Below are 13,195 nucleotides of genomic sequence, written 5' to 3'. Positions count from 1 at the left end.
GACACGTCTATACCCGTGGAAAACCGGTGATATGATTTTTCACTTTGGAGCGATTAATATGGTGTACTATTTGCACTGATTTTCTAATAGGGAACCGTCCTTACATTCCTCCAAGAAATCCCCCTTAGTCAAATTTTAATTTCTTTTTATTGAAGTGTAGTTGACATATAACCTCATACTAGTTTCAGACGTACAAATACGAATTCAACGTTTATATACGTTAGGAAGTGATGGCGATGGTAAGTCTAGCTACCGCCTGTCACCATACAAAGTTGTTACAGTACTATTAACTACATTCCCTAGGCTGCACATTGCGTCCCTGTGTCTTATTTATTTTATGACTGGAAGTTTTGTACCCCTTAATCCCCCTCCCCTACTTTGCCCATGCCCCCCCCCCCCGACCCTCCCTTCTGTCAACCACCAGATTACTCTCTGTATCTAAGACTCCATTCCTGTTTGGTTTGGTTTGGTTTTTTAGATTCCACATAAAAGTGAAATCATATGGTATTCGTCTTTGTGCGACTTATTTCACTTAGAAGAGTATCCTCTAGATCCATCCATGTTGCCACAAATGCAAACAGAGCTCTTTTTTATCGCTGAGTAATATTTGTGTGTGTGTGTGTGTGTGTGTGCATGCGTGCATGCGAGTGTGTGTGCATGTGACAGTATGTGTGTGTGTGCGTGTGTGGCATCTGCTCTGTCATTTCGTCGACTGGCAGACACTTAGCTCGTTTCCCTGTCTTGGCTATTATCGTAGATAATGCTTCGGTGAACACAGGGGCACATACAACTTTTTGAATTACTGTTTTCATTTTCTTCAGGCAAATACCCAGAAGTGGAATTGCCTGATTGTAAGCTAGTTCTATTTTTTGTTATTTGAGAGAGAGTGAGAGAGAGACAGAGAGAGCAAGGGGCAGAGGGAGAGAAAGAATCTTCAGCAGGCTCTCCGCACAGTGCAGAGCCCGACTCGGGGCTCCCTCCCACGACCCGTGAGGTCACGACCAGAGCCAAAATCAAGAGTCAGAGGCTTAACTGACCGAGTCACCCAGGAGCCCCAAGGGAGTTCTGTTTTTAATTTCTGGAGGAACCTCCACACCATTTCCCATCGAAGCTGCACCATTTTGCATTTCCACCTCATATTTTAATTTTAAAATGAGCCACTGCATTCTGTTTGGCATTATTTCATTTACCAGGTGGTTTTTGTTGTTGTTGTTGTTAATTTAACTAATGTGTTCTTGGAGAGGGAGAAAGCGGGAGCAGGGGAAGGGCAGAGAGAGGGAGACAGAGGAATCCCAAACAGGCTCCACACTACCAGCGCAGAGCCCGACGTGGGGCTTGAACTCACAAACAACGAGATCAGGACCTGAGCCGAAGTCGAACGCTTAACCGACTGAGCCGCCCTGGTGCCCCTAGCAGATTTGTATTCATGTTCCCCAGTAAGAATCATCCATAGTTTCCTATTTGGTACTATCTCTATTGGTATCAATCCTCTATAACCAAAATGTGGAAGTTTTACTTTTTTAGGCCTTCGAATACTAGAAATAGCACTGGCATCGTCTGCACCTTAAAGGTTTGCTTGCTTTCCCCTCTAATGTCAGTTGACCTAGTGTGTGTGTGTTTAAGTTTATTTATTTTCATAGAGAGAGCGCAAGCGTGAGGGGTGGAGCGGCAGAGAGAGGGAGAGACAGAATCCCAAGCAGTCTCCGCCTTGTCAGCACGGAACCTGCCATGGGGCTTGAACCCACGAACCATAAGATCATGATCTGAGCCGAAGTCAAGAATTGGACACCTAACTGACTGAGTCACCCAGTTGCCCCTTGAATAAGAATTTTAAATAGCTGATTTGGTACATGGTATAATCCTGTTTATGCAAATAAAATATGTAGAAGCAACTTAACATATCCTAAGGAAAATTCTGGAAGAATATACTCACACTGTTCATGGTGGCTAGTGCGGGAACTGAGACCATTAGAAATCTTTGCCTCCTAACTTAGGCGTTTGTGTAAGGGCTGTATGTCTTTTAGAGTAAGCATACGCTATCCTTGTAAGAAAGATGAAAAGTTTAGACAAATCCAAAATTGTAAATACGTTATGATTCCAGTACTGTTTCCCTGCTTTAAATATGCATGTACATACAATTGTCACTTAAGAAGAAACCTGAGGGAAACCATTGAAATGTTCACAGTGGCTCTCTCCGGTGGTGACATTAGGGAGGGTATTTTTTGGTCATTTTCTAACTTTCTGTAATTCTTCGACTTGTCCACTGACCACGTTTTGCTTCCATAGACTCTAAACAAAATCCAAAAAACCCCACAACATTTTATAACCAAAAATGCAACAAAATATTCCATCTTTGATGTAATGGGGGAAGAATCTGGCACAGAAAACAGGATTCACAAAATGGACCATCTACACTAATTTTCTCAAAGTAAGCGCTACACTCAACATGGGGCTTCAACGCTTGAGATCACGAATCACATGCTGTACTGACTAAGCTAGCCAGGTGCTCTCCCTCACCCTGGTCTACACTAAATTCCAAACTCCTCAGTAAGTGGATTCACCACAAAGCATCAGGCATGTGTCGGCTTCACTGTGAAGGAGTGCAGCTTGCATTTAATTTGACATATCCCCAATCCTCTGCTGTCTGCACCCTGAGCCACGCAGAGACCCACTGCAAGAGGCGGGCTTCACGGGGTGCCTGGGGGGCTCAGTCAGTTGAGCATCCGACTTCAGCTCAGGTCACGATCACGTAGTTCATGCATTCGAGCCCCGCGCACGGCTCTGTGCTGACACCTCTGAACCTAGAGCCTGCTTCGGATTCTGCGTCTCCCTCTCTCTGCCCTTCCTCTGCTCACACTCTGTCTCTGTGTCTGTCTCTGTCTCTCTCTCAAAACTAAAGAAACATTAAAAATTTATAATTGTTTTTAGCTTATACATAGAAAAGGACCATAAGCCAAGTTAAAATGAAGCCATGGGGAGGAAAAGTATTTCCAATCATGGTAAAGATTTGATACCCTGAACACTTAAAGGACACTTACCAGTCAGTGTGAAAAGTGTGACTGTCCTGAATAGAAAACAGGCAAGGATACGCATGGACAGTTCTCAGGAGAGATGCCACTGGCCAAATGTCTAATCGCATCACATTCAAAAGGAAACTGGAAGACACCAATATGCTTTTGGTCGCTATGCATTTGGTTTTACGAAGGTGTAAAAGACTGAACATATCCTGTCTGGGGTGGGACGCAGGGAAATGGACACTTTTATCTACAACCGACGCGAGCTTCTGGGGGTGCACTTTGGCAACATGCACCAAACACTTTAAAGAGGGCTTACCCTCTGACCTGACAAGTCCCCTTCTCAAAATCTATGGAACAGAAGCAAATGTACCGGGACATTCGTTTCAGCACCGCTTACAGGACTGAAAGAGGAGAAACAATGACAAGGTCTACCCGCATGGATGGGTTGGAGTAGCTGAAGAATACACGTTTGTGGATCGTGGTGCAGCTCCACTGCCCACACCCTGCCCCCGCGTGTTCGCGTAGAGAAGCTTTACAAGCACAAACAGGTGTTGGGGGGGGGGGCTACGAGAATAAAGCCCCTCTGAAGAAGGAGAAGAGGCAGCAGGGGCAGCAGTGGAGGCAGAAGCGGCAGCCAGAGGGCCTGTTCCCTCTGTGGAGGGAGAGGAGGGGGAGATCCCTGGGGGATGAATGTCAGCTGAACCGATGGGACCCTTGAAGCCCGGGGTCTGGCGTGCACTGTACGTCCCCTGTACGACAGGCTCAAACAGATACAAGAGCTCTAAACTAAGATGACAGGTTTGCCAGGACCAGCCCTACCGCCGCCAAATAAAGCTCATAAGGTAAATCAATTCAAAAACCTGTGGAAAACATGGATTCTAACCCCCAAAATTACAGATTGTAAGTTACTGTTACACATTTAATATAATTTTTTTCACATTTATTTATTACTGAGAGACAGAGCATGAGCATGAGCATGAGCATGAGCATGAGCATGGGAGGAGCGTAGAGAGGGGGAGACGCAGAATCCGAAGCAGGCTCTGGGCTCCCAGTTGTCAGCACAGAGCCAGACGGGGGCTTAACCTCACAAACCCTTGAGACCATGACCTGAGCCCGTCAGACGCTCAACCGACTGAGCCTGCCAGGCGGCCTTAATGCATCTTTCCTGCACTCATTCAATGTTTCTGAAGAGTTTGGATAAAAAGTTCACATTAGATGAACGACGTCAGGAGTAATGCGAAACGTGCAAACGATGGGCATATTCCCACATGTTGAGAGTCCTTGATACCGAAGGACAGGACGCACGTGGGTTCTGCCAGTCCCCAGACTGCCTTCTATCACCTTCGGCGACTTGCACGTCGACATCCCAGAAGCCGCCCCGCCCCGCCCCCCACCTGAGGACAAAGGGAAGACTATCCGGGGGTGCCACAACTGAGAAGGAACACGGAATAGCAAAGCTCAGTTTTATTCTCTGCAGTAGCAAACATTCAAATGGCAAACAAAACAAGGGGACCATGAGTGCCCAAGGGCCCTCATGGCCCTCAGAAGACCAGGCAGGCCCCCAACCTCAGGTGGCAGCTAGTGCAGGAATCACTAGCCTAGGAAGGACGGACCGCCCAGACGCCAGACGGGGGACACGAGGCTAGACCTTAGCCCCCTTTCGCCAGCGCAGGCTTAGCGGGAACCGGGAACCGGAAGCGCTGCATGGTCCGAATCACCAGGGAAAGCTGGTCAAGAAAGTTGATGATGGAAATTCGGAGGAGGAAAGGGTTTTCAGCTCTCCAGCGGCTGAGAGAGGAGAAAAGGCAATCAAGTTGGAGGTGGTGGATGCTCCCCTTCCTCGCTCAGCTCCCCTCCCCGCCCAGGTACCCATCCCTTGCACCCTTCCCCGCCCCCAGGAGCGACCCCCCTACCCGCAGGTGCAGGTGTTAGAGCCTGCGGGCCCTGGCCCGCACCTAGCCCTCGACGATCCAGCAGAGAGCGCCCCCCCCCCCCCGACCCCCCGTGGAGACTGGACCCGCCACCTGCAGCCACCCCGACCCCGGCCCTTCCAGAACTAACATGGCCAGGACGCTGCCGAACACCGTGAGCTGCTGCTCCACAAGGCATCCATACGGTTCCCGATATGGGGCGAAAGACGCACAGGCGATCTCCGCCTCCAACTGGGACGGGAAAGGCACGCCGAGGGCGCTGGGTGCAGATTCGGTTAAGGTACCACCCCTACTCGCTTAGGGCCTGAGCCCCCTTCTCAGGCCACCCTGACGAGGCCACCCACTCCCGGCCCTAATGGCTCGCGGCCACCCCGTTACCAGGCCCGTGTCCGCCCACCGCCCCCGGGAACCCGTTTCCCCCCTGCTCTCCTTCCTTCCTCCTCCCCCACCTCTCTCCAGCCACCCCTGGACCACCCTGCTCTCAGATCTTTGCCCCACGCCCCGCAGGTTACCGCGGCTCCTCTCCCTTTCCGCCCCCTGCCCATGCCCCGCCGTCCCCTCGGCTAGGATACAATATGTGTGTTCGGGTTTCCGGCCTTCCGGCCGTGGAGAGGGCATCTCCGCCTGGCCCCGGGGCGTGCCGTGGTCGCGGGACACGCGGAGCCTCGCCGGCGACCGCGGCCTCCGCGTCCGCGCCTCCGAGGCCATGACCGTGCCCGCGGCGGCCTCGGCCGCCTCCCTGGCCCTCCTGGCCCTCCTGGCCCTCCTGGCCCCCCTGGCCGTCCCGGGCGTTGTCGGCGCCGCCCGCCTCGCCGCCTGCGGCTGCGTCTGCCGCCTCCATGGTCGTCAGGCTCCGCCTCAGGTCCAGTCCCCTGAACACAGGTCCAGCCGCGCGCCCAGTCGGCGGGCGGCTGAGGCGCTGCGGCTCCTTCCCGAAGCTCCGCCCCGCGCGCCGACCCCGCCCTCCCCGCGCACGCGCAAACGGGCCGTCGGGAGGCTGCCGGGCGCGTGGCCGGTTCCCGCCAAAGCGACGCTGTCCCAGGCTCTCTGGGACCCTGGCTGCGGAAGCCCCGCCTATCACAGCTCGACGCCACCCCCAGGCGCCTGCGCCAACGGGCTCCTAGGGTTCCTAGTGAGGCCGCCAGGCCTGCGGCCGGTGCCCGCCCAGCCGGCCTTTTCGCCCTTGGGCCCTGGGAGACCCCCTGGCTTACCTAGACTATGAGCGCTTCCTCATAAAGCCCACGCAAGTCACCCCGGCCTCCCGGGAGCGCCAAGGCCAACATTTCCCCACCCCCACCTCCCGGCCATTGCCTTGGGCGCCTGCCTGGTTCCCGCCCAGCCAGCTCTGCCAGGAGCCCCTAGAGACTACCCCCCCACCCCACCCTTGTCCTCCTGGCCAACGAGGGCTCCCTCCTAAGGCTCCGCCCCCAAGCATCCAAAGCAAGGGGGCTCCCAGGAGCACCTGAGCAAACAGACCCCCCTGTGCTCCTCCCGGGCCCGGGCCCGGGACTGCCTCCCGCGCCCCTGCCCCGAAGCCAGGTCTGCCCTGGGCTCCCAGAGACCCCGCCTTCGGCCGCCTCTCCAGCAGCTGCTGCCTCTCCAGCAGCTGCTCCCTCACCAATCGTCACCACGCGCTGTGACGTGTGACCCCACTGCACCCACGCAAACCAGTCCTACCTCAGCTCCACCCCCTCCCCACACCCCTAGCCCCTCCCCAGACCTCGTGGGAGGCCGCCAGACACCACGGCCTGTTGTCCAGAGGGCCCTGTCTCTTCCTTGGGCTCAGTGTCCCCAGCACGTGGGGCTCCACGACCTCGCAGCAGGACCTCCAGTCCTCGTGGAGGGAGATGGGCCACAGCCCAGACGGACACGGCCCCGCACCCCGTCCCCTTCCCCTTCCCCGGTACAGGTGGACACGCCAAAGCGGCCTTTGGAGGGGGCGACTGAGCACAGGTGCGGATCAGATCGGCGGTCTGGGAAGGTCACGAAGGGGCTCCCGCCGGGGGGCAAGCCTGCCAGTAGGAGGCAAGGAGGGAAGGGATGGCGACTGGAGCTAAAGTAGTTAGTGGCCATGGAGAACAGGGATGCGGTCGCATAGGAAAAACCACGATGCAAAAGGGAAATCACTAAAATCCCAACTTAGGAAGCTACTGTATATGTGCACGGAAATCCGGCAACGGTAGCCTGAAGTGTAAATACCTCGTATCTCTGTGTGGTGGGATTGAGGGTGGTCCCCACTTCTTTTTTGTGTATTTCTCCCCCAAAAGGTTCAGAATGACTTTACATGACCTTCAGCGTTTTCAGTTCTTTGACGTCCTTGTGTGCGTGATCTCTACGCCCCACGTGGTGCCGGCACTCACGACCCAGCGAGTGCTTCCACAAGTCAGGCTTGAGAGACTAGATGATGCCATCCAGGGCGCCGGGCAGCAGCACTCCCCGCACCAACAGCACGACGAGGACCACGCAGGGGAAGGTAGCCGTGAAGTACACGATCTGGGGCGGGCGGGGGGCGGGGGGACCTGCTCGGAAGGGGCCCTGCGGCCCCGCCTCCCCACTTAGGGGCCCCCAGCCTCAGCAGGGGGGCAGGCGGGCCACACTCCCCCCACTGTGGTACGGTCCGCTCCGAGGTCAAGCGGGAGGCCAGCCTGCAGCCCCCCCTTCTACTCCTCAGAGCCTGGGCTCCTCCCGAAGGAAGCGGGGTGCTCAGCTGGCCATCGGCCGCCCCTGCAATGACAGGTCAGCTGTAGAGGGAGGGCGGAAGCAGGACCTTCCCCGGGTGGGGAGCAGGACATCGGCCTGGAGGCAGGTCCCATGCCTCCCGTGCCTCTGACTGCAGGTGGTTCTCTGCACAGGGGCAGGGTCCTGGGCAGGCCGGAGTGGACTGGGCCGGCCGGAGACAGAGGCGACAGCGAGGTGACCGCGAAGACCTCTGCCTCCCTCCCACCCTCAGCAGAGCAGGACAGGTAGGCAAGGGACAGCCACGGACTGGGTCCCCCCAGGCTGGCCGCAAAGCAGAGAGTGAGGAAGTAGTGAGTGAGGAAGAGAGGGAGACTGGGGCGGGGATGCCCGACACAGGCAAGTTCAGCTGGCTGTCGCCTGGGCCTGTCCCCTCAGGACGGAAGGCGGCTGGGCTGGAGTTTGGAGGGTGGGGAGGACTGACTACGCAGGCATGTGTGGGAAATCCAGTGGCCCGGATTCAAGTTCCTGCCCCCTCCTCAGGCCCTGGCCTGGTCACCTCGGGTGGCGGGGTGCCCCCCCCCCCCCAGTGGAGACGCCTCTTCTCCCCACCGGCCATGCTGCCCCCACCCCTGCCATCATCACCCACCCCGACCCGCCCGCCTCCAGCTGTACCTTTCCTGTTGACTTGACCCCCTTGCAGACACAGAAGTAGGCCAGCACCCAGCAGGCCGGCAGACACAGGGTCACCTCCCAGTTGAGGGCCCCTGGCACGTCCAACCCCCCCCCCCCCCCGAGAGCCGCAAGACTTTGTTCCTGGGGGAGGGACAGCCCGTCAAGGCTGCCGCAGCAGAGGGCAAAGCGACGGGGGAGCTGTCGCCGGGGCGGTGCTCCCCCGTGCCGCTGTCCTCGGGGCCAGCTGGGACCCCTGGGCCCCCGGGGCCCCCGGCCCAAGCCCGCAGCCGTTGCGGTGTGGGAGGCGGGAGCCCGGGAGCCCCAGGCCGGAGGCCGGTCGCACCCTCGGCGGTGTACCCTCCCCCAGGCTGGCAGGCACTAGGGGACTGACGGTGCCCGGGACCGAGAAGTGGTGAGGGAGCGAGGCCCGTCCATTCCTGCTCCCCTAGGGGCCGCGCGGGGCGTGTTCCCTGAGGACAGGCAGGGCCTGGGAGTGGCCCCTGCTCGGCATCCCGCCTCGGCCCCCCCCCCCCCCCCCGCCCCCGGGGACGGGTCCCGGCACACGCAGACCCGAGCCGTACGGGGAGCCCACAGACAGGGACAGGCACGGTGCTGCCCAGAAGCGCCTGAGCGCGGCCCACGCCTCGACGCCCGGGACCCGGGCGGGCGGCGGTCAGTTGGCTGCGCGCACGTGCGCCCGGCTGGCGCCTGCGCAGACACACGCTTGGGGGGAGGGGCGGGCCGGGCGGGAACCAGTCCGGTGCCAGTGGCCTCACCAGAATGCTCTCGGGGACGCAGGAGCCCGACAGTGACGTCACGCGTCGAGGGGCGCAGCTTCCGGAACCAGCCTCCATCTCCTCGGGGTCAGCGTCGACCGGATCCGGGCTCTGGGCCAACACAGCGAGGCCGGCTCGGTGGGAACCAGCTCCGCGGGGTCTGTCTGCGCAGGCGCCCTGGCCATCCCCGACAGCCTTGCGCGCCGAGGGGCCGGGCTTCGCGAGGCCCGCCGGGGGTCTCGGCGGTCTGCCGACAGTGGGCGCAGCGTAGCGGTGGGCTCTGAGGAGGCCGGTGCGGCGGCCATGAGGGCCCCGGACGACGACGCGGCCTCTCCGGCCCCGGACGACGGCGCGGAGGAAGTGGCGGTCACGCAGGCCCCTGACGAGGACGGCGCGGACGGCGCGGCGGTCACGCGGGCTCCCGAGGGTGGCGCGGAGGACGCGGGGGCAGGCCCACAGGCCTCCGACGGAGGCACGCACGGCCACCACCCCCGGCTTAGCCCCCGAGGTCCCGGTCGCCAGGGCAACTGCAGCCGCCACGACGGCGAGGGTGGCCCTGGCAGCAAGGGAGCAGTGGTCGAGGGGGCCTGCGCCCCTCCCCTGGCCGAACGGGCCCCGAGGGCCCTGGCCCCCGGTGGAGACGCAGCGCCGGCGGCGGTGACCTCCTCAAGACTGCTGGAGTTGTATCCTTTCCGTGGAGCCTGTCTGGGCAGGGGCCGTGGCGGGGTGGCTGGGGAGCGGGGCGGCAGCCCGGGGACGGGACGGACGGGGGCGGGGGTGGGCAGCCTGGCGGGACAGGGACAGCCGGTGCCCGCGGGCCCCCAGGGTGGGGGAAGCGGCTCAGGGTGGGCAGAGGTGGCGGGAGGGAGCGCGAGTGTCGCGGGGGTAGAAGCGGGCCTCTGAGTGGTCAGGAGGCTTCAGGCCATGGGAACTCCGGGAGCCCGTTGTGCCTTAACCGGGTGCCTCCCAGCAGGCTCACTGTGTCTTTCCGGTCGCCCCTGGAGGCAGAGATGGCCCGCAGGTCCCTGACTACACACGTCCAACGCCACCGAGGGTTGGCTCAGAAGGAGCTCTGCGTGAGGGGCAGCGCCCTGGCCGTGTGCGTCCTCCAAGAGTATGCGCGGGACGGGTGGGCGGTGGCGGCGGGTGCCGTGGTCGCATCTCTGCCTTCCGGTGCCGTCGTGGAGGCCCCGACACACGCGTTAGGTGGAAGGCTGGGGGGTGGGGGGCTGTGTGGGGGAAGGGGCTGGTGCCCTGCACCTCCACAGCAGCTCTCCCCTTTAACCGGATTTCCCTCTTCCCTCACTTTTAGGAGATGGACTGCTGAAGACCCCATCTTCTTCCGAGTTTCCGTCAACTCCTTCCTGGACCGGCTTCCCCTGGTGATACGAAACATTCGCGCCTTGGGGTGCCGGCCTCCGCGACGCCTAGGCCCGGGAAAGGGGGCCGAGGCCTAACCGGGTAGCCCTCACGGGGCAAGGCACAGGGCGTTGACACTTGGCGTCCTCGCCACTTTATTATCGGGGGTCTAACGTTCTGCAGGTCCGGGCCTCGGTGGCTCTTGGCCCACTTCAGTTCCTTCCCTGCGCCTGGAGGGACGGGCGCTTACAGTGTTTGTTACTGCACAACATGAAACTGAGCGACTCTTTTGTGTCCGAGTTTCTTCTCACTTCCTGCGCCTCCACATTTTCTTACCTTTGTTCTGGTGTTGGAAGGGAGGTTCTGGGAGTCGTAGTCCAGCAGCCCAAGCTTATCGAAGACGACTCAGGGAGAGGAAAACCAGGTCCTGTATTCGGCGGTAAAGACTGCTGACGTTTTGGAATATGTTCCTAGTTGTATTTACCCATTAAATGGATAACGGCGTATAATGTATGCATTTTCCAGTTTAGCGTTAACTTTTCTCCGGATCCTTTTTTGTTTTGTTTTGTTTTGTTTTTGTTTTTCCCCGTTGAACGTACTAGCTTTCCCCCTCCCTAAGAACTCTTCAAAAACTGTTATCCAGGAGACACGCAAATGTATTATTACATAATGTTGAGCAGTCGGGTCGTTCTCAGCTTTGCCCCTGTTATGGGTCGTGTGAGTCAATGGGATTCTTGAACAGAAGTCTCTGCGCGAACAGTTACTTCCTTCAGATCGTTTCCAAGAGGTAGAATTCCCGCGTTCTATAGCTTCTCGGCACACAAGTGCTCTCCAGAAAAGGCGCCCCGCCGCCACAAGTCTGGTCTCCCCGCACCACCAACCAGTAGGGTGGCTTCCTACCGAAGTAGAAGACTCCTTTTGTACCAGGGAAATAAGCACGGAAACACTAGAGTAGGAGTTTTGGGGCTTACTGGCCTTGTTTCCCATGAGCAAGGGAGTGGTGCCACAAGTGGCTATGGGTTTGGGGGCGGGGTGGGGGGTGGTTAGCTCCCTCTGAATAGCTTGTGTCTTGGAACCTCGCTAAACAGGAGTGCTAGCCTCACGAGGGTTCCCTCGGAGTTTCTACATGCATGGTCATGATCTCTGTAAGCAAACACGGTCTTGGTTCCTTCCTTTCCGGCCTTTCCGGGGCTACGGGGGCGGGGGGAAGGAACAGGCTGACACTGGACAGATGGGAAGCAAGAGCAGGAAGGCACGTGGCAGAGAACCAAATCCTGGATCCAGCCATGCCTGAAGACAGAACTACCCACCCCCGCCCCCGCCCCCGCCCCCGCCCCCGCCACGATCGTTCAGTTACACACATCCAGAAACTCTCCCTTTGCTTAAGCCAACATGAATCCTTTTTTCCTTCTTTCCTTCTTTCTTTCTTTCTTTCTTTCTTTCTTTCTTTCTTTCTCTTCTTCTTTGAATGCTTTTATTTAGTTTTGAGAGCAAGACAGAGACAGCGTGAGCGGGGAAGGGGCAGAGAGACAGAGAGGGAGACACAGAATCTGAGGCAGACTGCAGGCTCTGAGCTGTCAGCACAGAGCTCGACGCAGGGCTCAAACCCACGAACTGTGAGATCGTGACCTGAGCCGAAGTCAGACCCTCAACCGACTGAGCCACCCAGGCACCCCCGTCGTGAATACTTTCTATTGCTTTTCTTTTTGTCTTTCTTCACTTGCAATAGAAAAGTCTTGTCCTTTATTGAATTGAGGAACCGTAGGTTTTCTTGTCACTTCACCTGAGAACGTGGCTCTCCTTTCTTTTAACAGAGAAACTGGGCTCTTTAAGTTCACAGAGGCATTGGCTCCTAGCTGGTAGGCCTTCAAGCCGTATGGTGGTAGAGTCTTCTGTGGGTAAGAGTCCAGAGAGGGAGGGGAGGGGCTGCAAGGGGCAGCTGGAGGAAAGGGACAAAGAGAAGGGGCACTGGGACCCACCCTTTCCGGATAGGGCTCCCAAGACTGGCCCGGAATTGTGGGGCCAGATCGTCAAGAGACCGGAACTTAGTGTGAGCCTCCCTCCCTCTCCCAGCAAAGCCCAGAGTTAGGCCACCGCCCTGGCCCCACAGACGGACCGCTGAAGGTGCCGGGCGGCCTTAACACGTCCGTCAGGTCACAAAACCAGTCGATTCCAACGCGTCCCCGGGCTCCCCTCCCAGAGGCTAAGCCAGAGCCCTGGCCCGCGGCCCGCCGAGTCAGATGTGATCCGGCCCGCATCTTCCACGGCCTCCTTCCCTCCCCTCTCCACCTTGCTCACTCGGATCCAGCCACACTGGCCTCCTCCCTTCTCTGAAACACACCAGGCCCAGGCCTGCCTCGGGACCCTTGCACTGCCTCTTGCCTGCCTGGGGCTCTCTTCCCCCGGGGTTCCATCTGGCCCACTCAAATAGCATTCCTGGCCGCTCTCCTTAAGGTTGCGTCCCACGCTCTCCCCACCTGCATTACTTTCACAGGTGTCGGGGGGTAAGAAGCAGGTGGGCCCGTCAGCATGGAGGTGCACCTGCGGCAGTAAAGCGTCGTGGGGCACGAAGGAGTTTGGGTGCCGTCGATGACCCTAGGGAGTCTTGAACGGAGCGGGACGGGATGCAACTTACGTCTTATCAGGTCCCCAGTGCCTGCTGCGCTGGGAAGGGGACCAGGGCAGGCAGGACAGAAGTGGGGAGACTGGCACGCAGGCGAGAGACCCCCAGGCTGCGGCCAGTGGAGGTGGGGAGAAGGGA

General features: G+C 58.7%; 3 protein-coding genes across 5 annotated transcripts in view; 1 reads left to right on the top strand and 2 right to left on the bottom strand.

The window, feature by feature from the left end:
- GAB3 (GRB2 associated binding protein 3) overlaps positions 1 to 13,195 on the bottom strand; it is a 289,515-nt gene that overhangs the window by 191,529 nt on the left and 84,791 nt on the right. The gene's annotated exons all lie outside the window — the stretch shown is intronic.
- Positions 4,467 to 6,293, bottom strand: LOC145714503 (EKC/KEOPS complex subunit LAGE3-like). The gene is made up of 3 exons (XM_081794032.1): positions 5,521 to 6,293; positions 5,079 to 5,207; positions 4,467 to 4,805 (listed from the first exon to the last, which is right to left on the bottom strand). The coding sequence occupies exons 1-3, from the start codon at positions 5,787 to 5,789 to the stop codon at positions 4,667 to 4,669; spliced, it is 537 nt and encodes a 178-aa protein (XP_081650158.1). The 5' UTR covers positions 5,790 to 6,293; the 3' UTR covers positions 4,467 to 4,666.
- Positions 7,721 to 10,721, top strand: LOC145714590 (EKC/KEOPS complex subunit LAGE3-like). Of its 3 annotated transcripts, none has more exons than XM_081794204.1 (4): positions 7,721 to 7,911; positions 9,098 to 9,758; positions 10,049 to 10,189; positions 10,388 to 10,721. In XM_081794204.1, the coding sequence occupies exons 2-4, from the start codon at positions 9,379 to 9,381 to the stop codon at positions 10,530 to 10,532; spliced, it is 666 nt and encodes a 221-aa protein (XP_081650330.1). In that variant the 5' UTR covers positions 7,721 to 7,911; positions 9,098 to 9,378; the 3' UTR covers positions 10,533 to 10,721. The 3 variants fall into 3 exon arrangements, with proteins under 3 accessions (XP_081650330.1, XP_081650329.1, XP_081650331.1); XM_081794203.1 differs by having other exon boundaries at positions 7,731 to 7,911; positions 10,046 to 10,189; XM_081794205.1 differs by having other exon boundaries at positions 7,788 to 7,911; positions 10,046 to 10,174.

The sequence above is a fragment of the Panthera onca genome, chromosome X (assembly GCF_046562875.1).
Source record: "Panthera onca isolate mPanOnc1 chromosome X, mPanOnc1 haplotype 2, whole genome shotgun sequence".
NCBI lineage: Eukaryota > Metazoa > Chordata > Mammalia > Carnivora > Felidae > Panthera > Panthera onca.
Note: the sequence above shows the minus strand (reverse complement) of the source record. Positions and strands in the feature narration are given on the sequence as shown.

Bases quoted from the DNA above. Each gene is read 5' to 3' on its own strand.
- LOC145714503 (XM_081794032.1), bottom strand. From the start codon at position 5,789: ATGGAGGCGGCAGACGCAGCCGCAGGCGGCGAGGCGGGCGGCGCCGAC. The intron at 5,208-5,520 runs GTATCCTAGCCG...ATCTGCACCCAG, and splicing joins GAAACCCGAACACACATATT to CGCCCTCGGCGTGCCTTTCC. The intron at 4,806-5,078 runs GTTAGTTCTGGA...CTCCTCTCTCAG, and splicing joins TTCGGCAGCGTCCTGGCCAT to CCGCTGGAGAGCTGAAAACC.
- LOC145714590 (XM_081794203.1), top strand. From the start codon at position 9,379: ATGAGGGCCCCGGACGACGACGCGGCCTCTCCGGCCCCGGACGACGGC. The intron at 9,759-10,045 runs GTATCCTTTCCG...GGTGCCTCCCAG, and splicing joins TCCTCAAGACTGCTGGAGTT to CAGGCTCACTGTGTCTTTCC. The intron at 10,190-10,387 runs GTATGCGCGGGA...CCTCACTTTTAG, and splicing joins GCCGTGTGCGTCCTCCAAGA to GAGATGGACTGCTGAAGACC.